Source organism: Thunnus albacares, chromosome 11, assembly GCF_914725855.1.
Source record: "Thunnus albacares chromosome 11, fThuAlb1.1, whole genome shotgun sequence".
In the NCBI taxonomy this organism is placed as follows: domain Eukaryota; kingdom Metazoa; phylum Chordata; class Actinopteri; order Scombriformes; family Scombridae; genus Thunnus; species Thunnus albacares.
In genome coordinates, this window is record NC_058116.1 from 13,700,593 (window position 1) to 13,726,947 (window position 26,355).

General features: G+C 39.8%; 1 protein-coding gene across 1 annotated transcript; it reads left to right on the forward strand.

Annotated features, from left to right (window-relative positions):
- The first annotated feature begins 958 nt into the window (after nucleotides 1-958).
- Nucleotides 959-24,809, forward strand: tbl1x (transducin beta like 1 X-linked). Its single transcript, XM_044366008.1, has 15 exons — nucleotides 959-1,876; nucleotides 17,736-17,841; nucleotides 18,370-18,515; nucleotides 18,809-19,028; nucleotides 20,009-20,141; nucleotides 20,350-20,491; nucleotides 20,603-20,666; nucleotides 20,807-20,904; nucleotides 21,504-21,564; nucleotides 21,722-21,843; nucleotides 21,935-22,009; nucleotides 22,102-22,229; nucleotides 23,366-23,531; nucleotides 23,628-23,729; nucleotides 23,904-24,809. Exons 2-15 carry the CDS (start codon nucleotides 17,784-17,786, stop codon nucleotides 23,928-23,930), a joined length of 1,542 nt encoding a protein of 513 aa, XP_044221943.1. The 5' UTR covers nucleotides 959-1,876; nucleotides 17,736-17,783; the 3' UTR covers nucleotides 23,931-24,809.
- The last annotated feature ends 1,546 nt before the right edge of the window (nucleotides 24,810-26,355 follow it).

Here is a 26,355-nt window from a genome sequence, read left to right on the forward strand (position 1 = left end):
CTCCTGAATGATTTATATCTTTGTTTCTGTTGTCCTAAAAGTAGTTTGATTTAGAGCCTAAACATACTGGAATCAGCCTATAAAATACCCACTAGATCTGTACATTTAATTTTTAACGCAGGGAAAGTTTCTTTGTATAGCACCTTTCTAGAGCTGCATCTAATGATTATTTTCATTATACATTAATATGCCTCTTATTTTCTTGATTAATCAATTAACCGCTCGGTGCTTAAAATGTCACAAAACAGTAAAAAAAAAAATGCTGTTACAGTTTCTTCGAGCTGAAGGTGATGTCTTCAAATGTCTTGTTTTTTCTGATCGAGTGCAAAACCCAAAGACATTTAGTTTACTATCATGTATGACATCAAAAAGCTTCATATGCTCACATTTGAGAAGCTGTAACCATAAAATATTTGGCATTTTGCTTAAAAGATGATTGAAACGATTATTTGATGATCAAAATAGATCTATTGATCGACTAATTGTTGCAGCTCTACACCTTTCAAAGGTAGTTCAGTGGTGCTTTACGAAATGCATTAGAACACATCAAAACACAATTAAAAAAGTATAAAATTCTACCTTTTAAAACAGAATAAAATTGCACCAAATTCAATAAACCGTTTATTTTAAACTCCTGCAGGTTAAAAAACAAGAAGAAAAAATAACTAAATTTTTCTAAGAAATTCCAAGAAGAATTACAGAGTGTATGACCCCAATGTCCTTAGAGGCAATGGCCCTATTTAAGTAATTATTGATTACAACATAATGTGCTTACACTCTTATACTTATAGGCTATATATGCAACTAAAAATATACAGTACAATACAACTCAGGCTGCCTGGAGCAGTTGTAGCAGGCTATGTCATGCGCACATACTGCCGTGTGTACGGTAACCAAAGGAATGTGTCACACCAGTGTAGAGCCGTAATGATGTCAACTTGTTATTTACTTTCCAAATCTGAATGACTGAGCAAGGCGAAAGGAGAATTAATCAACCGCTGTGTGACCGGGCAGGCGAAAAATAGTGGAGTGTGGGGGAGGGGAAGTGGCTCAGAGGCCGGATAGGCAACATGCTCGACTGTATCTCAGCTCAGTGCTTACACTAAAACAAAAACATCAAAGTCATATTACACTTTAGCACGGTTTTACGAGAGCGTGCTAATTGTACAAACCAAATGCGTATTTCTGCTAAAGTTTAAGCCACGTTAGCTTCGTTTTAAGTACCCGTTTAAGTTAGCTGTATCAAACATACAGTAGCTGGTGTGTGGAAACGACTCACAGCCGTTGTAACCAGACGTAGGACGACAACACACTTTAATCTCTTTATGTAAGCGCTCGTAGTGGAGATAGCTAGTAGTACGTCACCCGGCCAATTAGGTCGATGAGATATACCGGATATGAAACGACTGGTAGTAACGGTTAGCCGTGTTTTCAATATTCAGGTTTAAGGTCAGTTAGTCCCCCCCCCCTTACTCTCGCTCTCTCTCTCTCCTCTATTCTCTGTCTACATCTCTCTCCCGCTGCCGATCAGCGCCTGCTGCTGTCTCTTTACGTTGCTGTTCTCAGTGAACGGTGAAACTCCAGAGTAGCCTGCAGCCCCAGCCACAGAAACTCGGGTTTATTCCAACTTTACCGCCACTTGTGTGTGTGTTTATATATATGTGTGTGTGTGTGTTTGTGTGTCTGGGCGACTACGCTTTGTTAGCGCCCCAAATTAGCCGACAGTGAGTCATACACCAGCGGTCGGAAGTTGAAGTATGACGATAAGCGAAATGGGAGGAAAGTCGTTGCTAGCTTGAACTGAAGTTGGAGGGTTCTCCTTGTGGAAGAGGAAGAGGTGGCGGCGGACACCACGAGTTCACTCTCACAATAAAAGGTAAGCCGGTAAAAGAAAGTCGAGTGGCGTGGTTTTAAGCTGCACTGCATTCAATGCTGCGTCTTGTTTATGTGTGGGTTTTATGCGAAGAGGATAATGACTTTCTGAAATTGGTGATTATGGCGTTGATTAGGAGATTTGCCGGCACACATACTAGTCACCCATTGACTCCACACGTGTGTGTTGAAATTCCTACTTCTGTCTTTTAATTTCCCCCCTTTTTTCTGTGTTAGTTATGCAAACATCTCACTTTTCTGGCACTGGTTAGTTGTGGTGAGTTGTTTCCACTCATGTTAAAATCTTGGTAGCTCTGTTTTAATACTTCGCAAAATCAAATAAGTTTCAGAGGTTGAAGGTTGTCCCATTTTGGTGAATTACTAGGATATCTACTTTGTCCTAAATAGCGCAATGCTGAACCTTCACCACGTTAAGTTGCACCAGTGCAGTTTCAGTCATTTTATTCAAGCTGAAATATGAGTGATACATATTTATCTTGCACATGAGTGGGGGAGGGGAAGGACAGTCAACTGTACTATACACTGCAACCAGTTTTCAAGGCACAGTTTATGTTACTGGATAACTACAATGTTAAGTTGTTTCCTGACTCTGTGTCAGATGTTACTGTATTAAAAGCACAGCAGATTTACCAAATTATCAAAAGAAACCCTGTTAAATATGAAGCCATGGTGATTCCACATGTTCACAGGACACTTTATAAAGCAGTCTACTTCTTTAAATAGACTGAGGAATATTGTGTGACCCATAAAATTCTCCTTATTTTCTAGTGAGTAGCCCTGGCTGTTATGTGTAGTTCAGGGAGTAATGGGATACAGCATGTACAGACACGGTTAAGATATCTCACATGGCTTCTGAACATCAAAGTGTTCATTATCTCTGTTCACGAGAGGGATTCCAGTGTATAACAGCAGAAACATACCGCTGTTTGAATGCTGTGTTAACCTGATTCTAATTCAATGGCCTGAATATTTAATGCCAAAGAGATGCCCCCATTTTCTTCTTGACCTAGTGGGGTTGTTCACAATATCAGTCAGTGTTTTTAAGCTACTGAAATCAGATGGAGGCAGGGGTGAAGTTACACTGGGAGGAACCTTTTTTGTGGGAAGGTGTTGACTGGATTTAATGTGACATTTTGGATGCTGCTACTGCCTTTTTTGGGTTTTTTTTTTAAATTGTAAGATATTAGTTATAAGGTAGATAACTCCGTATAGTCCTAACCATTCACAACCAATGGTTGTGTTCATTATATATGAAGAAAGAATATGGGATGGGCAATATTTCAATATTATTATTTAGTCAGTGTCTTTCCCTCGATTTATAGTATATCGTAGCCAGATATGATTACGTAATAAGGCTATCACTTTTTTTTGTTTTTTACCAATAATTCAATAATGATGTAATGGGTGATTAAAAACATTTTTTTTTACACAACCTAATTTGTTTTTTGTTTGTTGTTTTTAACAATTACAACTCAGAAACACATGAGGTAGGACGTTTTATACTAAATAAACTACAAATAAAACTAAAGTTCTTGCTTTATTGGCTGATATGTACGCCGATACGATACGCATGCAATGAGCTAGTATTGGCCAATATGTAAGCCTGGTCGAGTTATCTTATTATCGCTAACATTTAAATTGTTTATTGTACAAATTACATTGCTCTGTTCAATAATATGCCTCAGTTGAGTGATAAACTGATGGGTGACTGACAGATTTGTTGTCTTGATAATGTTACCGTAAGACAGTTGCGTTTTACAAAGTCTGCAAACAGCTTCACCACACTGCATTTTGCACTAAGCAACAGAACAGTAATAGGGTAGAGTTCATTTTACGCACTTCCACTGCTAGGGTGCAAAGAATGGCTTGTTGGGCTTATACACTGTAAATTTTGGGTGTGAAAGTTCATTCATGATCATGAAATATGTGGGCGGACTGGGAATTAGTTATTTTTTTCCATGTTCGAATGGAACTTCTAATTTTGAATAAAAAGTGACAGCACTATTATATAATGTTAGGGTTTTAAAAAATTTCCTTTGTATGAATGAATGACTCCAAGCAAACTGTAGTCAACAAAGGTCAACTTGTTTTGCATGTTTGAATGTAAATGTACTGTGAAACAGTGCGTTTCACTGTGTGTGTTGATAAGTGAACACCACTTTGACCATGTGGTTTTTGCATGTTTTCCATATTACAATATATAGACTATTTGAATCACAAAAAATATTCTTGTTAATATTGTGATACTGATTTCAACCATATCGCCCTGCTCTACCAGTTTGTTGACCAGTTTTGTCACCAGAGTTGAGGATTTGCCTTGAACCCTAAAGGCAGTCATTGCAAGAACAGGTTTAGTGCCACCTATTAAAAGAACAATAGGGGTTTTATTATGTCCTAATTGCATGCTTCGGATTACTTTACCTTTTCCAGTAATTGATCTCTAAATATGTTAGCGTCATTGTCAAAAGTTATCAATACCTCTCTTTGGTGGTCTCATTTTTACAAAGTGAGTAGCTTTAAGTTTCCTCAATGCTTCATGAAATTTGAGTAAGTTAACATTTTGTACTTGGTGGCTTTTATTGTCTTTTTTTTAATTTGGTGTTTCATTAGATGGACACAGAACCTTTGTACTGAGTCATTGGCGGGCATTAATGAATAATGTTGTTGGCCCACAGGTTATTGTCTGTCTACATCTTGTTCAGTGACATTTGAGATTAAACCTATTGTCTTTGGTTTCAATGCTGTTTGCGGTTTTAGGTCTGGAATAAGCTGATTTCCTACAATACGTGAAGGATCGTAATTCATTCATCTGATGGCCTGTAGTCAGTCCTCATTTGGCTCTAAATTGATTTTAGATAAGTCACTATTAACAAAACTACTGTTCATTCAGAGAGGCACTGAAGAGACAACAGCAAATCCATGGTACACAGTGTTTGACTGTGTGTTCAAAACAGAAATGTATCCCATGCTCATAAGTAGGGCAAGGGAGTCCCTGAGAAAGCCCATGGCAGCCTTCTGCTGCTGTAAAGCTCTGTATCGGGCTGTCCAAATATTTCTGTAGCAGTATTTATTTATGATAGGCCATGGGGGGAGGTGAGCCATTCTATCCCTCCAAAAGGGACATGCAGTGTGCATGGGCTACCAGCCAACTGGCAGACCGGAGGTTACACTGAAATAACATCCATACAAGTACTGGCTAGTTCAAGGCTATAGTTATTTATTTGCTCTTACTTTGGATTTAGGGCGGCTCTGTTTATCGTTGTGTGAACTTGTGTCTGTTGTGCCAGGACTCTGTCCTTTTGTAAATGAAAACTAGAGGGAGGAAGCCATTTGCCTTTAAGGGTGTGTTCAACCTCCAACTGTATCAGTGTCTACCATCCAATCACTTTCTATTTCTATTGTGTCTGAACCCAACATAACCAATGATTCAGTACCCTTGTTTTAAGACTACATTTATTTTTAATAGAGCATGTTCACTTTTTAGTGCACACCTGTCTGTGTGAGGTTATGCTCGGTCAATAGTCACAAGCATTTTTTCCAGGGTCTGTCATTTTTAACTAGTTTTTCAGAAGGAAAGTGTTTGGAGCTACTGTTACTGGTGGATGGCTGTTCAGGAAGTTGTGCAAGCACATGCATGCCAGAGTCTGAAACCTGTCTACTAAAGGGAATATGGCTTTTCTATTAGTTCATCTTTCACCCCCTCCTGATTCAGCCACGTAAACTTATCTTGTCACTTTGCTTCATGAGTTGTGTAGCAGTGAAGATAGTAGCGAAAATGTAAATGTGAAAAAGTACTCACAAAGAGAACGCCATTTAAAAATATTAATATTGTAAGAAAAACGCGTTTCAGATTCAGTACAACTAAACTCATGAGTTCAGGGATCAACATCTTTTGTCTACTATGGCTTGTACATTTTTGTTTTTACGAACATGTCTTTGCCTAATCACATTGGGACAAAATTCTCATGCCAATATAAGATCAATTCTTAATAAAATTGTAAGATATTAAATATCTCAGAGCATACATCTGTTGAAAACACAAAAACAAAAGTCTGACTGAATATGACAAACATTAATGGCTATATTGTAATATATTTACTGAGATAATAATTATTGCAACATTTCTTATATACACTTTATGTTTGGGTCGTTTGATATGATGATCTTTTCAGACATTAAATCTGTAATATTGTGGCTGATACAGTGCCCCTAGACCTTTGAACTGTCAGGTGTTATTGCTCGTTTTTAATTTCCTTCATTTATAGGCTTATGGCATAGTCACTATTATAGTCACCCAGACACACACATAGTTATGGTATTCAGAAATACCACGATTTTTGCATGTGAGTTGTACTAGCCATTTTCCAGGGGACTTTTTATGGAGTAAAAATCTGCTCTGTGAAAGTACATGCTGTGTTTGCTTCTCAACACTTCCGGTTTACACACAGGCATGGATGTAGCAGTAAAAAGATCAACTTGGTTAGTTTTACTGGGGAAAAGGTCATAAATTTGATGATAATGACCCAAGATCTCCAGTTCTGTTATTTCAAAGTTGATGAGAAACGGCCATCCATGTAAAGGGTAGGTTCTGCTGATTTTTAGTGTGTGTATGACATCTGTGCGTTCTGGTTTGACAGTTACATTTTTAAGATTAAGAGGTATGAATTCTACATCTGACAATTTCTGCAACTTTCTGAAGCTGACATTCACACCTAGTCCCTCAGCAATTGGTTAGCTGTGTGGAGGTGATAAAGTTGGCAGGGTTTGAACGTCTCCCCTCAGCTCTTTATTTCATTGTTTACTAGTGATGTTGCTAGGTATGCTTCCTGTGTCTCTGACGCATTAAAGTCTGAAAAACTCACAATCGACATGTCCAGGGGACACTATTTTTTCCCCTGATAATGCTACATCGTGAACAATAAATCCATGTTGAAATCATTAGAAATAAATAAAAGAAACCCAGCTGAGAAAAAGAAAAAAAATCTACCTGTCACCATTTTCTTACTGCCTATGCATCAATCTTGTTGATGATCTTGAAGATGATTGAGACTATTTACACTACTCACTACACTGAAAACCTTTCAACATCACTGCTTTACCCAATTAAACGCGATGAATGCCTTGTAGGAGAGACTGTCTGAAAATGTGCTCCATTATCCCCATATTTTAAAGTATATAAAAATACTCTTCTTTGAATAATAATTTGTCTTATATTGTTCAATCACCTGGTTAGAAAGTTTTAAAATGACATCTACACCTTCTTCCTCATTGAAAAATCCGGAATCTCTGAATATATAAATATTGTTCATTTCTTACTCAAGATATTTCTTACTTCACTGAAGAGTCAGTTCTCAGTGTACGTTCCTTATGGCTTCATTCAGACATGACAGGACATTTATGGAAAGAACCACTAATGCTTGTGTGATATTTGGCACCTTATGTGTGAGAGGGAGCAGAGAGAACAACAGTGGTGAGTTAAAAATGTTATGATCATGAGGAGGAAGACTGTTTTATTCTCTCACAGGCTACATCACTGATGGATTTTAAAACCTATTATGCTAGTGCGCTCCGGTAGCCTTGTGGTTAAGATGCATGCTATATAACTGCAACGTACATGGTTTGATTCCAGCAGTGGACCTTTGTTGCGTGTCGTTTCCCATCTCTCTCTCTCGTTTCGTTTCCTGTCATCTCTCTACTGTTACTATATTGAAAGGCATGAAATTCCCCCAAAATATCTTAAAAACACTCAACTTATTTAGCTTTTTAAGCCTTAATCAATTCAATCAAGTAAAACTTGACCTTTTATTAGAGAGTGAATTCTGCTGCCTGTTTTATAAAGTTTGTCATGTGCAAACATTGAGTCACAGGATGTCAAGTTGGGACTCTCCTTTAATTCCTGTTAGCTCACATGCTCTATATAAAGTTTTGTTGTTTTTTTGTATTTTTTGTTGGATATTCATTTATTCAGTCATGTGGTTAGAGTATAAGGAATGAGTGATCATCATCTTATTATAGTGTGTGTGGTCTTTACATTAATCAGATCGCATTCAATTCACTTGAGGCAACTTATCAAATTTCGTGCAGCTCCGTCTGGAGCCACAAAAGCCTTTTTATGCAACTTTTTTGCCCATATGCAGTAGTGCTCCCCAAGACCTGTGAACAGGCTCTTCACCGGCGTTCACCTTTACCACATTGAGCGTCATGGTGGAAGTCTTCATTGGTTAAATCCAATCCAACCCGTTCCTATGTGACCCCAAGCACAGTCTAGACCTGGTCCAAAATGTGATCGACTCTGTCGACTCTATCAGTCAACAAGCTTCTGCTATAACAGTGCATAATAATGCTCTAAAAACAAATGTGAAGTCATAGAAAGTTGTTTCAAAAATAATTTGTTTACATGCGTCAAAGAATCATTTATAGAAACATTTGAAAGTCCTATTTTCATCTCCTGCACCAATAATAACTCATTGTGTAGCCAAGCTGGGTGATTGAGAGATAAAAGATATAAGCTGTTTCAGACCAATTAAATATATGTGAAATTAATTACAAAAGATAATTGTCATATAATACCATTTATCTTTTACACAGGCTACTGATTTCTGAAAATAATTTCTCCCAAGGCAGATATGATGTACCACGTGGTCAGAGCTGATAGAGAAAATGCACTGATCCATTTGTGTGTCAGACGTATTGACACACAGAACCAAGACCCGTGGCAGTAAAACGAGACCCTACCTGACCTGATTAGACTCAATGTAATTTGGACTCCGTATGACTCAGGTCCCGGGTCATGTCTCGGGTTCCTCGGAACTGAGTGGAGTCATGAGGACCTCTACATCATTGCATGTTACTGAACTGACCTCTCTCCCGCACTTGTACACGCAAGTTAGTAAAGTTCTTTTGATGGATTTGCAGTTATTAGTTTTACGACTGACATACAGAGTTCAGTCTAACGGCTGAACCGTGAATTGTGGCTTTGAGCACACTGCTCCGAAAACAGAACGGCCATCTGTGAAATGCCAATGAAAGTTTCATGTTTGCGTCTGCATAGTTTGTAATTTCCTACTCTTTGTAGTTTTGAAACTTGTCAACTTCATACCACAGTCTCACGCCAGCAGTGGTGAACATGAACATGTACCAAGTGTACATGCATCTTATCCAATACCGAGGTACTATAACAGCAGGTCTATCAGTCTGCACCTGCACTGTTTAGTTATGTATAATTACACCAAGAGTTAGGTAATCATTTCTTAATATAATGTACTGCGTGTGTAGTTCTTACCAGTGCGGTGCAACATATTACAAGGTCAGCTTTTAATTACAAAGAATCATCTCTGAAATTGCAGATTAATATAAAATACGTTCACTCTCCTGTCTCCTTATTTACAAGAAGACTTCCCAAACTTTTATTCCATGTGTACAGTCACAGACACTATGAAGAGAAATCTTTTTGTCTGCAGTATCGTATTGTAAATGCTATGTAAAGAAAGTCGAGAGACGGCTCAGAATGAAGATCAGTATTTCACTTTTCTGCCTTGTTTGTTTGACCCTGAAGTCAGATGGAAGGAAAGCTCAAGGAGCAAGGGGGTTGTTTAGGGTGGCATGAGCAGCTGTTGACAGAGAGGCAAGATCCTCCGGTCACCATAGCAACACTTGTATTGCCCACACTGGTGTGTCGCTGTGTTTAGAGCTTATTTGTGCAATCCTCATCTTGCTGAAAAAAGAACTGCCTGGCTGAGGCTTTTATGTTGACAATTACAATCTCAAGGGCACTTACATCTTTCTTGCTATTGAATGAATGTAGACGTACACTACGCACATTTCCTCTACCAAATAAAAATGACTAAAATCATTAAATGCTTAGTTGTCTTTTCTCTCACAGTGAAACTGCACTTACGATAAACTAAGACATACACTATATTCCCATAAAGATGTAATAGTTTCACTTCCTTTCAGTGGTGGAGAAATTGGTAACATCTAAAATATGTCAACACAGCCAGTACACTCCGTCGTCTTCATTACTCAGTCTGTTATTTTTGATGAAATGTACAGATTAGTCACTTTCTATTTCCAATGCAATACACAGGAACTTGTGGCTCTCTATCATATCATGCAGCATAAAGGTACAAAGTATGTAAGGCCTGTCACATTGTCCCGCACTGGCCTAGATTTGAAGCACCAGTTTCTGTTTTACTATTCATGAAGGAATGTGCTCAGTTCTTCATTTGGTGTCCTTGATGGGTTAATATGGAGCAATAAACTATCATGCACAATTTGTTTTTATCTATACATGCAGTGATATGGTGAGATTGCTGAATGAAAGGTTGTAATTTATTGTCCTTGACCAAAGTAACAAAGGACATGCAGCATGTCTCAGGCTGCTTTTCCCGCTTTGCTCTCTAAAGAGACGACGGGAGATCTTATGCTGTATGTGTACTGTGCTGAGCTTTAGAAGAGCTTTCTGTGTCCCACAATCTCTTCCACACAAAGTATATTCTTGCCACCCACCCCCACACAGTCATATACACATGCAGGCCCTGCGGCGACTGGTTCCTTGTGTGCTTACATTTGCACAGAAACCAGGTTATTCGAAGAAACCAGATTAAGGCAGGAAATCAGGCAAAGTGTTGACATGCCCCGCAATAACCTGTTGACTGTCAAATCTGTCTTTATACGTAGCTGGTCAGTAATCGCATTTATTCCTTACCCCATGATGTATTTTTAACCATGGCTGGCATATTAAAGAATTAATGGTACATACAAGAAGACCTCATACTAAAATGACATATGTAACCATTCCAAAATCAACTCATAAATTTACCACATTGATAATTAATGTATGTTTAAGTTTAGGCAACTAAAATGACCTGGCTACCTGATGTCTGGACCAAAAAGAGTTTTTTTAAAAAAAAATCACAAAAATCTACGTTTGTTTGGGCATGTTGCTCATTTTAGTTTTAAAGCTTATAAGTCGTCACAACACTGCATAGTTATTAATAATGCTGTAGTGAGGTAGGGGTTATGTAAAATGTCTCATATGAACATATTTAGTTTCAGTTGTAGTCTTGACTTTTGATGGAGGAATACACGTCACATAAGTTGTTTTGTCCCTGTAATGACAATATCTATATCATTTTACTCCTCATTTTCCTTACTTGTTATTCATACACTCTACTCAGAAATTGCTGTAGGTGTCCTTTTATGTATGTAACTTGTCCACGTCAATAGGAAAAACAGCCGAGTTCTCTCCTTTGAACCATGTTAGGCTGCTGATATCCTTGGGTTTCTACAGAGAATATCAAATGACACCAATAGGCAAGTGGGAGTTTTCATTTTTATTTGACACTAATGGGTTCAGCGTGTGGGTGAATCTTAGGTCCTGATGCTCCTGATTAGAAGCCATCATGATGAATCCTTTCAGTGATCCTCACTGTTTGTCACTGTCCATACAGTTATTTATTGAAAGAGAATAATACACTCCAAACACTGCTGCATGCTTGCAGCATCGGTGCCTGTAGTAGCACTAAATACCTTCACTAATGTGTTACCTTGATGACCTTTCTCATTGTTGCTGCTGAAAGAACCAGTGGGTTTGGGCCACTGGTTCCAGTGGTGGCCATCAGTCTGTAGGTTTCCAGCTGATCAGCTCAGCAGGTAATTCCAGTCTTCCCCACTATTGAAAGGAGTGTTAATCAGTGGGTAAAGCTAAAACCTGCAGACTCTCATGGCACACGGTTGGCCACCCCTAATAAACATTATCCCCTTTTACACAAGACGTGAATGTTGCGCTGTTCTGTATAAAAGGTACAAACATGGAATGGGGGGGCAGAGTTGTTCCACCAAGAAGTCGGCAGCAACTTTGAAAATCTTTTAGGTAACACTAAGCTACACTTTCTGTACTCCCAACACAACAAACTCCTCCTGGCATTCCTCTCTCCAACTCTGTCATGGCTGAATATTAAGCTGATTTCAAAAACAACTCAACTCTTACAAGACTTCAGAATGAGACTTGAGCGAGATTGGTTGGACACAATTTAAAAAAAAAAAAAAAAAAAAAAAAAAAAAAAGACCCGATCAAGCGAAAGGTAAAGAAAAAAAATGTTATTGCTTTGTAGGGATCCTTTCCATAATGTTGTCAGACACTTGCAATAACAATTGGAGCCTGTCAGTGGCAAAAACAAGCACTTTTAAGTGGACGCACATTTTACGTTGCGCAATCGCCCCGTCAGATTACATTGCAGACGGCTTTGCGGCTGCCAGCTGCAGCGCTCTCACTCAATACTGGACCAATTTCAAAAATTGTTGTCACTTAGACACAAAAGATGGGAAAATGGTTGAAAAATACTGATGTTTCTGGTAAGTGTTGCCACTTGCTACCATAACAAGCGTGGGACAAGTGTTTCCCCCTAGAGAGACTGAAGGCTACCATCCCCCCTCCCCCAGTTTGCCGACCTACATTGGCTGTCGCTAAGTGATTCAGAGGCAAAGAATAGACCTTTTTCTTAGCCGGAAGTTTGACACGTCAGTGTAAGAAAAACACAGGTGCATTCAATAACATTAATGACGGCTGAATCCCATTTCCTTTTTCCAAATTCATGACCCTGATGGTTCATCAGTATGGCTTCCTTGAACACTTGGAACTGAGACATTGTTAATGTTATCAGTTCCACCTGTGCTTTTCATGCTATGATAAGTCAACATGTCTGCTGTGAAAAAAAAAAAAGGTCTATACTGTATAATGGTTGTGATTACCTGTGTGGGGATCATTATTTATCACCCTGCTCCCATTCCACCATCCCTCTCTCTCTCTCTCTCTCTCTCTCTCTGTCTCTGTCTCTCTGGCTCGCTCCCCCTCCCCCTCAAGACTGCAGCCCTACCAGAAGCTTCAAAGGCGGGTTTTACTCAGCAGAGCAGTTCAAGAGAAAATGGCTGCTGTTTCCAGGTCTTGTTTGCACATCTGTCAGGAGGTGACTGTTCAGGAGAAAATGGGGTCCCTGGTATGCTGGTTTTCAACATCATTCTTTTCAAAAACCTGCATGTGCAGGAGATGGCTAGTTATGTAGTTCTCACTGCTCCATTATTTTTGCATTCAAATGTTTTTTTGTCGGAAAAGCGTTGTATTTGATTTCATTGATGGATGGATGATTTAACATGACAAGCCCTATTTAGAGTGCTGTTCAAACAGTTAGTTGCAGTGGCAAATTTGTTTTAATCAGGGCATCTGAAAGCTGACAAATACAGTTTTAAAAGTCAAGCTCACTTTAAAATGATTGCATTTTGCTGATCCAATCAATTAATGTTATTTCTAATCTATTTAAAGATCTGACGAGCATGCTCTCAGTTCCTTCTTAAAATCATGTTTACATATTGCTATGGACATATTATCTTATTTTCTTGCCTCATACATCATTCCCTTTCATTTAAACTCCAAACAATATCAAAACTGAATTTGCATACTGACAAAGTGTTGTATGAACGAATCATTTCAGTCCTTATCACTTAATACATTTGAATAGTTTTAATTAATGTGCATGTTCAAAATGCCCTCATTAGCACTGAAGTTCGTCTGTGATGACAGTTAACATGCAAACTCCGGAAGATGAGAGTAGCCTGTCAGGTTCTACCGAGAACTCACACCGTGACCTTTGTTTTACACACTGAACTCTTAGTAACTGATAGCTGTTCTCCATGGTTATAACCCTGCTCAAACTACTTGTAGTGAGCCAGTTCTGTTCTTTACCGTATAAGTTCAAATATGTATCTTTTGTACTTATAATTCTCAGTGTCTCACTGGCAACAATTATAATAGTTTTCTAATTAGGATGGAGTTCGCTTAGTAACTTTTAACGCGTGTCACAACCTGTAGGACGGCATCTTGTATTCTTCACATCTCCAACAGCAAGTCCTGAGCTGCAAGCAGCAGCATGCCCAGCCTAAAGCAGCACAGATGATCCATGCATCCATCAACCCACGGGTTCTGGTTCGGAAATGACCAAACTGTCACCCTGGGCTGATAACGTTGGCTGGTGCTGCTATGAAGCTCGTCAGTACTTCTGCCGACTCATTGATGTTGTCGGAGCTGCATTGGAACATATCCAAGTCGATGTCACTCAGCACGCCCTGCAGCGTAGCCTCTGATAGGGGACTATACAAGGTCAGCGTTCGAGCACAGGAGGCGTTTCAGTTTTTCAGTTATCTGACTCACTTGCATCTGATGGAACAATTGCGGTTCAACTTTGATACAGCTATCTAGACAGGCAGAGCAACGGCTTTTGTTTCACTCATGTTTTACGTGAGTAACCGCGACCAAGGTGTCTTTTTATACACACGTAACCACAGTGTTTGCTTTGGGCTTAGGACATACGTTTGTAAAAGTGAGTGAGGAGCAGTAACATGACCAACGTAGACAGAATTTAACCTATTAAATACATGAGGCACATGAGACGGAAGGCTAAAAACTGCAACAGAAATTTGTCTGATGTAGACAGAGTGTAACCGTATGAAGGTTTTTATTAGTCTTCAGCTTTGACCACTGCTTCAGTCCACAATGCACTTAGTTGCAAGTATGGGAACTGGTGGGGTACTTTTACACTGTCAAGTAATTGCAGCAAGAGTGCAGTAAACGTCTTAAAGTTAACCCTAATTAGCCTGATGAGCAAAGCAGGGGGTTCTCATCATTGCCCCATTAGGGTTTCCATTTGTCTGTTCCATCTATTGTCTTTGTCATCTGTTTGCATTTGAAAATGTGAACGCCATTATAGCTGTATATTGGTTGTACTCTTAAAAAGGTTTTTATGTGAAGAGACAGCGCGTGTATTGATAAATTGCGTGTGACATGCCTTTTAAATAATTGTTACTCAGTTGTAATACAATGTAATTCAGGCAGGAAATTAGAACATCAAGCTACAGGAAACTAAGTCAAGAATTAATTGTGAAATACATGCTAGTTGTGTCAGAGGTCTTGCCATCAGCTCTTAGAAATGCTCCAAGAACTGTTAATTGCTCTTATGTAGTTTTTGTACTTGCGTTTTTTAATTTTCATTTTTTTGGTCTCTGTGTTTCGTCACCACAAGGATAAAAAGGTCCATATATGAAGGACTACTTGTTCCTGGGCTTTCTTGGCCATTAACAGGTCATTAGTCTAATCCGCTATCTGAGAGAACGACAACTTAAAGTGCAAGGACTATTAAAGAAGAAACCTGTTCATTTGGAAAGATTTTCAACTTTAAAATGCAGTGTGAATTTCACTCAGAACTGGATAGAAAACACACTGGACTGGTAAATGTTACTGTTACAGTTGTAACATCATTCTCTGCCTCATATACATGCACAGTGACCATAAAGACCATGTTTTACCACTGATGGGTTTGAATCGATTTGGTGCATGTAACACATAGACTGGTTTCATTCCTCAGATGTATTGATGCTCCTTCCGCATAGAACACTTTTAATTCGGTTTCTTGCTGCTCTCTAGTATCTCCAGGTTGTGTTGTTGACGGCTCATCTGGCTGAAACATACAGTTAATGGCTGTGGGATTTCTCTCCTTTTTTACAATGTGTGAAATGATTCATATTGCCATAGCAACCAAATCCACAGAGGAAACTGCATCCAAATTATATGTATACCTACACCTAGTTGCCAGTTAATTGGGAAAACCAAGTTACGCCAGGTTAAAACTAATAGTCTGTTTGTATAAATTGTATTGCATTATACTGATCAATGTGGGTAGATTTAATATTGGCAACATCTTTCAGCATAACATGATTCTTAAGTTAAGTTTCCTGTACCTTTTTTTTTTTTTTTCAGCTACATCACAACATTACCACAACAACACTCAGGGGAATGTGTTTTTATGTCATAGGATGAATATTATCTACAGTATACATCTCCTACCTCTTCATGGTACATCTGTGTTGTATAAACAGTTTTTGTAGCAGCTGCCTTTACAAGCAAGTGTTGTTTTTTTTCCCCCCTCTTTGTGTGTTTCTTTTTTCAGAGGGATCATATCTTCAGCCTTTGACTCCACTTATCACTTCAGAATGGATAAACCTTAGAGCTATTGCAGAGGTTAGCATTTCGTCTTGTTTTCCTGGAAGGCACGTTGTTTTGTCAAAGGAGGTCTGGATGCCCAGGGAGTAGTGTAATGGATGGTGGCATCATGGGCCCATCTGATAGAAGGATTATTGCTGCTGCCCTTTCCCAGTGGGACCTGAGCCCCTCCAGGCTGCCTGTTAATTATGTTTCCAGTTGTTTGGTATGTAGTTGTAGCGGCCTTGGGAACAGTGCCCCCCTTGCTTTGATGTGGCTAGCCCCTCTAAGTCCCATATATAAGCTAATTAGCTAAAGTGAACTGTGGCAGTGGTTAAATCAGGGCACAATAGCTAAGGTAGACAAGCTCAGTGTTTTGTTGTCTGTTTTATTGATGTAAACAATAATGAAAACATACAGATGAATCCAGTATGTGTAGTAATATTACTGTGAGATTTTGTTCTTCTTTTGCAGTTGTTGCAGGTTTTTTTTTCACCCCAGCGGTAACTTAATAGCACCTAATAGCACCTATTCTAAAAATTACAATAATCTTCACATTGTGGCAGCACCAGTTGCAGAAGTAGTTCTAATTTCAGTCCTTAGCATGTGTGCCGTGGTACAATAAAGGTCGACTCCATCTGAAAGAATATACCAAGGTGAAAGAGTGAATAATTCATGTTGAGTAACATGTTCAACCCCTCTGGCTGTATGCCCACTGGTAATTGGGACAACACTATTCTCTGTCTATTTTGCTCAATCTCTTGTTGCTATGCTACCAAGGGCAACTTGAGTGGGCCTGGGCAGTGTTTGGAGTGAAAGTTGGACAACCATACAGTCTTCATACCTGACACCATCCCCAGTTTTTTATTTCTCCTTGTGCTCTCAGCAAAATGTTTGTCCCTTTATTTCCCCATTGGAAAGTAGGAAGTAGTTACATATGTCATGATGACTCATTCTCAGGCTGCAGTTTGTTTCTCTTATTAAGCATTTTTCCTTTCCATTTTTCTCACTTGAACCTTTTTATAGACCATTCTATTTCTTATTGTATGTGTTGTACATTTGTGTATGTTTACATTGTGTTTGTGTTTTGGGGGGTTTATAAGCAACGTTCTTCCACCTCCATTTACCCTACTGTGCTAAAGCATATGATTGAGTCATTGGGAAATTATGAGCTCTACAGTATTCTTGCAGTGTTCATCAGCCTGAGGACAAAAACTAAACTACCTTTTTTTTTTCTTCTTCAGCTCCCTTCAGTTTTGAGACTATCTTAATTGAAATGTTAACATAAAGTCTTTTAAACACCTCTATTTGTTGAAAATTACTCAGAAGGGAAGGTGAGGTTTGCTGCTATGAATAATCGGCCTCTTGCTTTCTTCTGTAAATCACCAGATGGGGAGTAGATAGGCATTTAATATCCTTACTGCTTTATCAGGGCTTCTTCCATCTATATGGTCAGCTGGGTCACTAATGGGAAGCACCATTCAGTTCTCTGTTAAAGCCAAATGGATGTAGACATTCCCATTAGAGAGGAAGAAAGTCTGGAAATACCTGCCTTCAGTACTAGACATGGACTCACATGTAAAGTGACCCTGCCACTCACATAGTTAAAGGAAAGATTAATGCAGCAGTGGGTAAGACAAGAGGGAGCATGTACTGACAGGCTACAAGTCAGGGCTGTCCTGTGTTTGTGTTTGATTAAAGTATGTCAGCACGTGACTGCATCACTAGGCAAAGATAGAGACAGATTTGTGCTGTCTGCAGACGTTGTGCCTATTTATTAATCTTACTTCCCATTTTTTGGATATATCTTTAGGAGTGAGCCCAGCCTTCCAACAGACCTCCTCTGTTTCTTTGGGCTAAAATGAGTATTACCAGTGACGAAGTGAACTTCTTGGTCTACAGATACCTCCAAGAATCAGGTTTGTCTCACAAAGATCTGCTTTACACACTGATGCTGTTTTATACTTAAAATAAATTATTTTTACTCGGGATTGATAAATGAATTGCAGATATTTTGAGTTTGTTTTAGTATTACAGGGTTTGGTTTTGCTAACCATCCACATCTAATTTGACCATGTCTAGAAAATGCAATTATCATGCATAGACCGTTTCAAAAGACACAGCACATAATATGCTTACATTTTTGTGTTATGTATGGTCAAACATTGCATGCTCATGCTGCGTTTTTTTGTTTATTACTCTTTATTGAGCCTGCCTGTGAAGCAATCTGGCAGAATACAATCTATTAGTAAGCCTAAAAGGTCAACATTGACATTGGCATGCTGTATTGTACTCTTTAAGATGTGATAACCGTGTTTTTGTATACAGTTACCGTTAGCGTTGTTTGGATCAGACAAGACATGTCTTTGAATATGTTTGCTGTGTTTGTGCACATCTTTTGCTTGGCAATGTCCCATTAATGAATATGAATGGTGTTTTGTTTTCAGGTTTCTCCCACTCAGCATTCACCTTTGGCATCGAGAGCCACATCAGCCAGTCTAACATCAATGGAACATTAGTGCCCCCTGCAGCCCTCATCTCCATCCTGCAGAAAGGGCTTCAGTATGTGGAGGCAGAAATCAGCATCAATGAGGTGAGGGCAGGGACCTGCTGTTACTGACTCCCACAGATGTTTTCTACTGCTTAATGAGACAAAGACAGACTTTGATCTCTATGACAACACACTAAGTTCTTTGGAAATGCTTTTTAATATTTACAGTCATCTTTATAGTAGAAGAAACATTGAAGAATGTTTGTAGAAGGATGCTATTTAGGAAACACTCTTCGTCTCTATGATTGATGAATGGGAAACATGACTCTAGACAAGTTGTTAATTAAAAATAACATCTCCTCATTATGTGCTGGTAATTGCTGTTGCCCTGACAGGACGGTACAGTCTTCGACGGTCGGCCAATCGAGTCGCTGTCACTCATCGACGCAGTGATGCCAGATGTGGTGCAGACGCGGCAGCAGGCCTTCCGCGACAGATTAGCCCAGCAGCAGGCCACTTGTGCCACGGTAGCTTCGACCTCTGGAAATCAGTCCAATGCACCAAAGAACGGAGAAGCCACTGTCAACGGGGAGGAGAATGGCACTCACAACATGAGTAAGTTGAATCTCCAAGATGTGGATATCCCCATTATCTCACAGTAGGACCTGACATATTTTTTGTAAAATAATTATGTGATCAGATAGTAATCAAGACGGGTAACAAGATAATACGAACTCCTGTTGTTAAGATTATATTCCAGCTGAGTACAAAAAAAAGTCTCTTCCAAGTTTCAGCATACTCATCAAAATAGTGTAATATCTGTACTGTAAAAAACAGTGGAATAAATTGAAAGACATGGAAGACAGGAGTTGCTCTCCTTGTGCTGTGTTTTGTCTTTGTAACGTCTTAAGGAAGCAGACTGCATTACATCTACCAAACCATCACAGTTTTTCTACTTCAGATGAGATGTTAAAATTATAAACACGGAGAAACAAAAACAGCCAAATGATGGTCACAGAATGTGCAATCATGAGCAGCTTTTTAACTTCCTCTCTGTTGTCGATCAGGTGGATCACTAGAAAAGGGGAATTGGAGTGGCTGATTGTGTGCCAGCACATCACTTAGGAATTGAATTTAAAGGTGTGGATGGCAGCCGGAAGGGTTAGGTGTGAGTAAGGTTTCACAGTCTGAGGATACTGGAAGGCTTTGAAATTGTAGAAACACATTAAGCTTTTCCATATTTTCAAGGCTAAATCCTTTATTGTGACTGGTTTCTCATTATAATGTGATAAGTATATGCGCTCCAAGTGGGTCAATATTTTCAGACAGAGATGGATAAAAATAACACTGGCATTTACCAGCAAACACACATTATTGATTTTCTTTGATGATATCTTCCTGTTTTTAAAGCTTCACTTCATTTGTGAAACAATACATACTCATTAGAGGTACATTTATCATCAGTATGTTTGTACTACTCCAAAGCTCGCTTGGCAAGTGTAGGTATAGGTGTGTTGCATGTGTGTTTAGTGCATATATATATGTATGTGTGTCTGCGTGTATCTGACCATCTGCGTGTGAACACCCACTCTCAGATAACCACTGTGAGCCCATGGAGATGGATGTGGATGTGGAGATACCAGCCAGTAAAGCCACAGTGCTCCGAGGCCACGAGTCTGAAGTGTTCATCTGTGCCTGGAACTCTGTCAGCGATCTGCTGGCCTCAGGGTGAGTCTCTGTCGGTGCTGAAACAGATCTTAATTCATGCTGGGTGAGTCATGCTGTAATGTATGCACGCTTTGGCTTTAACTTTGTAAGACAGATTTCATAAGAACCATCGCTGACAGCTTATATTCCAACAATCTTTTGACCCCCCTCCCCCGCCCTGCCCCCCCCCCCCCAATCTCCTCTCTTGCTACATTGGTATTCTGATCAGCTCGGGGGACTCCACCGCCAGGATCTGGAACCTCAACGAGAAAAATAACTCCAACTCCACCCAGCTGGTGCTGCGCCATTGTATCCGAGAAGGTGGCCAGGATGTCCCCAGCAACAAAGATGTCACCTCACTAGACTGGAATGTAAGTGCCAAATCAACCATCCACATCTATGCTCTTCTACTTTAACCATGTGATAAACAGACTGTGCAGCTGAGGACAGTTAAGTAACAATTTTATCTTTTCATCCAACAGAGCGAGGGGACGCTCCTGGCAACAGGCTCATATGATGGATATGCCAGGATATGGACAAAAGATGGTACGTCCTCCATTGTTGTAGCACAGCGTTGTGTCCTCTGTCATTAGTTTTATGCCTTTGTTATTGTGAATGATGCAACCTTTTGATAATTTTTTGAAGGATCTTTTCTAAAAGAAATGGATATGGCTCTTATCCATTAGGAAATCTGGCAAGCACCTTGGGGCAGCACAAAGGGCCCATATTTGCACTCAAGTGGAACAAGAAGGGGAACTCTATTCTCAGTGCTGGCGTAGATAAGGTACTTCATGAGAGCTCAAGCATGGATTTGTGACTTTCAATAATAACATCTTTACCTTTTTTCCTTTGACAGTAATAGGGCTCGAAATTAACTTTGATCACCAGCCAACATATCAATCTGTAACACATCATTTTTCTGGTTTCCATCCATAAACTACAATGCAAACTGCACCGCTATTAGTAAGTTTATTTACAGCATAAACTCAAGGGGGAGACACACACACACACAGAACTCTGATTATTCATCTTTTACCTTACATTTTATATTTTCATATTTCATTTTCACATAAGACATCATAGCATTTTTGTAACATGTTACCAAACTTCATGAATTATCTAAGTGAAACAAAATGGAATCCACATAATGCATTTCTTAACTTTTTGTGCAATAGAGACAGTAGTTGCAGTAGTTATTTTGTGTATTTTTGTTGTCTTTTGATAATACAACAATGTATTCTCAATATGTCCACAAAAATCCAAATCGAACCCACACACACCAGATTGGCAAGAGACTCCAATCTATAATATGAGATGTTCCGTATAATGATTTGCGCAGAAATGTTGCACACTCGTTTTGAGATGCTCCATTTTATTTTCCAGACTACAATCATTTGGGATGCACACACAGGAGAGGCCAAGCAGCAGTTCCCTTTTCACTCAGGTAAATTGAGTTCACTATGTATACAGAACAATGACAGCATACCATTGTGGATAACAAATCCAAATGCAAAATGTTTCCTGCTCAGTTGTGGCTGTATTGTGCACTGTGCACCCAACCCGTAATGAAATTTGGACCTGTGCATTCAAAAATCCCACAGCTCCAGCACTGGATGTCGACTGGCAGAACAACACCACCTTTGCCTCCTGCAGCACAGACATGTGCATCCATGTATGTCGCCTCGGCAGCGACCGGCCCCTCAAGACCTTTCAGGGCCACACGGTGAGCAGCTTTTTCCATTTTTGCTCTTCTGACCACATCTCATATCATACTGTCTTACTCCTTGGATACCAACAGGTGTTATGTTTTGCAGAATGAAGTTAATGCCATTAAGTGGGATCCATCAGGTATGCTGCTTGCCTCCTGCTCAGATGACATGACCTTAAAGGTAAGACTTGTCTCCAGCCTCAGATGTTATAAAGACAGCCAACCTGAGTGGTGATTTGTATTTAGTTCTGTCGCTGCCACTTTCTTACACAGATTTGGAGTATGAAGCAGGAGTCCTGTGTCCACGACCTCCAGGCTCATAGTAAAGAGATCTACACTATCAAATGGAGTCCCACAGGCCCCGGCACGAACAACCCCAACTCCAACATCATGCTGGCCAGGTGAGAAATCACTCACGCATAGCTTGAAGCATTCACTCTCATAGAGACCAACCACCAACGTTGCTCAGTTTAGAGAGAAAAGTTGAGGTTTGTGTTCTCAGCATAAACCCTGTATGTACATGTGTTACTGTGGTGAATGAGTCTATATGTGTGTATGGGAAGAGGTCACTTGTCATAGTCTGACAATCAGTAGATACAAAGTTCCCATTGCTAGTAATTGTCAGTGGCCCACAGCCTTACACCCTGACCCAGATGTGCAAGCATGTGTAAATGTTCTAGTTCAAATACCACAGGAATTTACAGCCCACACTGTCAACCCAGCATACGTGCCCATTATTCACATTGGAAATAAAACTGCGATTATCAGCACAGCTGGGAGGGAACATCATAATCTTAAGTAAATGCCACCGTTGAGCAGTAAGTGAGCAATACATATTGGATTTAGTTCACTTTTGCTCTTTCCATAATATCCCCTTGAGTTCGCTTTCATTTATTGCCAAGGACACCCGAAGGAGCTTAGCCCTGCCAATTTATACTTTGGCGATGAAGATGTATGAAGTGAAATCAGCCTCTTTTTTACCATCATCTGTTTTCAGCAGTGTCTCAGTTTTACGGTCATAGATGCCCACAGTTTGTCACTTTTTTTGAAAAAGATCACAGATTTTTTTTTTTTTTTTTGCACGTCAATTGTGACCTTTTTGTGTTTTGTTTTTTTCCCCTTAAAGAAGCACTGATTAAAGATGATGTTTTTCATTGATTTTTGACACCTTGACATTATGAAATTGCCATTCTGATACAAACAAAAAACACAAACGATGATAACAACCTGTAGCTTCCAAATAGGTGTTGTTTTCTTTGTTTCTGATTGTGAGCTTTTGGGCTTCAGTCACCACATCTAAAAAAGCTGCCAGCATTCCCCACCAGGAATTCCAACTGGAAATTATGAAATCACTATTTTATGCTATTTTGAAAGCATCTTGCTAGTGCTTTTGGTCATTTTTATGACTCTGACAAAGACTTTCCTAAAATTATTGTTTTTTTTTATGTTACAAAATCTATTGGAAACGAAGATTAGAAATCTGTAGTGCTGCTCTCATGTCTGCTTTGTGTATTCTTTGTCTTCTCCTCACCCACAGCGCATCCTTTGACTCGACTGTGCGACTGTGGGATGTTGAACGGGGGGTTTGTATTCACACGCTGACAAAGCACCAGGAACCTGTCTACAGTGTGGCCTTCAGCCCCGACGGCAAGCACCTGGCTAGTGGCTCGTTCGATAAGTGTGTCCACATTTGGAACACCACGGTGAGTATCTCTGCAAAACAGCAGAGGGAGAAAAAGCTATTGTGGTTCCTTAAACCTAATGGAAATCTTGACATTCATTTGTTTGTGCTGTTTCAGACTGGAGCCTTAGTGCACAGCTACAGGGGTACCGGTGGTATTTTCGAGGTGTGCTGGAACAGCACCGGGGATAAAGTCGGTGCCAGTGCGTCAGACGGCTCGGTAAGCCTTTTGCCATTGTGATGACTGACTGGTTATTCCTGATTAAGTATTTACACGTGCAGCAAGTAAAACTGGCTGAGAGATCTCATGACTGGTACTTTGAGAACAGCAAGTAAAATACAGACATGTTGCTTGAAATGTATTATTAATACTACTTAATCCTTTACCTTCTAGGTATGTGTTCTTGATCTCCGAAAATAGCCACCATGACTTTGATGAATCCTGGAATGTGCAGTAGATTGCCTTCTTCTGACATCAGCTAACACACTCTTTGCTCAAGAGGGGCTGTAAGGTGGAGCGAAACAAAACCCTCAAAGGATTAAAACCAGATGACTAGAAGAAGAAGAAGAAGAAGTACTTTATTGATCCCCGTGGGGAAATTGATCCTCTGCATTTGACCCATCCTATACACACACACTAGGAGCAGTGGGCAGCCGCAGTGCAGCGCCCGGGGACCAACTCCAGTCTTTTGCCAGTGCCTTTGTCAGGGGCACTGACAGGAGTAGCTTCTGAGGAGCCAACACCAACTGAAATCAGTGCACCTTACAGTTTGTTGATGTGTGTTTTTTATGATGCGCCTGTTTGAGACATAATGGAAGCCGGTAAGAGATCCCCAAGACTGGACTAAATCCAACTCCCTCGGTGCATCCGTGTTTTACAAGGTTTCTAATGAGGAAGTGCTGCGATCCCTCCGGGCCACTGGTCCAGCTGTTATCGGGTTGTAAGGATGGAAACACAAAGATGAGTTTTATAAAGAGAAAAGTGTTACTGAGACACGCATGTTTGGCTGTGAAAGGCAACAAATTCTGAAAGAAAGGGTTGTGGTTTTACAATCCCTCTGAGCAAATGTTACTTAATGTCCAAATGAACTAACTGGACACATGATTGAAAGTAACATCAATACTGAAGCACTGGTATTGTCTGTTGACAGAGTGCTGAACCTCTCCTCAGCGGAGAATAGTTTGTTTCAAGAGTACTTCTTACTTTTTTGTGTCTATTTTCCACAGATGGACTCTTGAAAGTCAAAATTGAATGTGCCGCTACAAGGCAGTCCTTAGCTCACATTTAACATCAGGTCAACAAAAGGAAATCCTGCCAAGAAATAGTCCTAACCTCCTAAAATGACCTGCTCAATTCACTCAAGATTAGAAAATGTCATTTTGTGGACAAGATGTGAAAAGTGTGGTTTACAAAGAGAATTTTCTCCCTTTTTGGATGTAAATTTAAAGAATGTAAAGATATGTAAATTAGATTAATACACAGACTTATATACTGTGTATATATGTTTATATACAGTACACTTTATTGCCGTCATGTAGGGGCTCATTAATGGCTAGAGCTGTCACATCTTTGCTGATAATCCATGACGAGACCTCTTTTTAAATGAAGTGCATGTCTCATCAGCGTCTTTTTTAATACAGTCTTTCTCAACTCGGCCAATCATATCTAATACATCAAGTTGTTGTTTTTTTTTCCAGCAAGTCACAAATGACATTGAGACGGATGTGTTAAGCAGGTTTACTGTCCTCCATTGATCACTGAAAGCCATGGAAGAAATGTGCGCCTCATTACCTGCATTCAGGGAATTATCTGGTCAACAACCCGGGAGGGAGCAGTCGTCAGTCTCCTGCTCGGTTTGCTGCTTTAAGTTCATGTTGTATGTGGAACGGGACATCACAGACTCAACAAAACCATGCCTGTGAGAGAGTATCATGCAGACCCGAGTGGGGGGGGAAACAACTAGTTTATTTAGCATTACCATGGTTTCTCTGTGGCACTTTCCCTCTGATCAATCTACTGAAAATTCAGAGCCCATCTAATGCTACCAGCTGATCGGATTTGAAAAGCCTGTGTTGTGGGCTGAGCTTCAACAGTGTGCAGTATGTCTGTCTGTTTCTGCTTACTGGGATCTAATGTAAAAGAAAGTTATCTTCAGACTAACATGTCACCACTTTGATTTGCCTTTTTTGGTTGGACCACAGCGGGCCAGCCCTATAAACGTGAAAGTCTGTGACTGACTGATTGACTGAGTGATGAAGTTACACCATTGGTCGACTGAGTGATGAAGTTAACTTCATCGGTCGCCTCGGCCGAGTGTCGCCACTTCCTGTATCCGTCGTCTCAAATGAAAAGCCCTCTAGTGTTTCTGACATGGTCCAGCCATACACTAGGCTTTGACCTAGTCTTGTTTTTCTGGACTTTCCCTTTCAGTCAATTTCTTCTAGAGCAATGCGAAGTGCACTTTTTTGTCATGATGGGTTCGGCAAATGTTAAGATTTTGCTGAAAGTGAAGGGCCAATGTTTTATTTTTGTCTTTTTTTTTTTTTTTTAATGTCACAATTGGATGTTAATGGGTGGTTCATCATTTTCTGACTTTTTCAGAGCCATTATTGTCTGTGTCAGACTGAGAATTGGGCTGTGGGTTGGTGGCCATTCTTGGCGTGCTAAGGAGCTCAGTAGGGAATAAGTGCTGTGACAGCTACTATCTCTCGCACCCTGGTCCAGGGTGTGGTCACCTGTTTCCAATACAAAATGTTCAAGTCATTCAGTGTCTCAAATAAATCACTCTATTTTGATATCAGAAAACATGGAGCCCGTGTTTTGAATTGTTTTTGCACTACTTTGA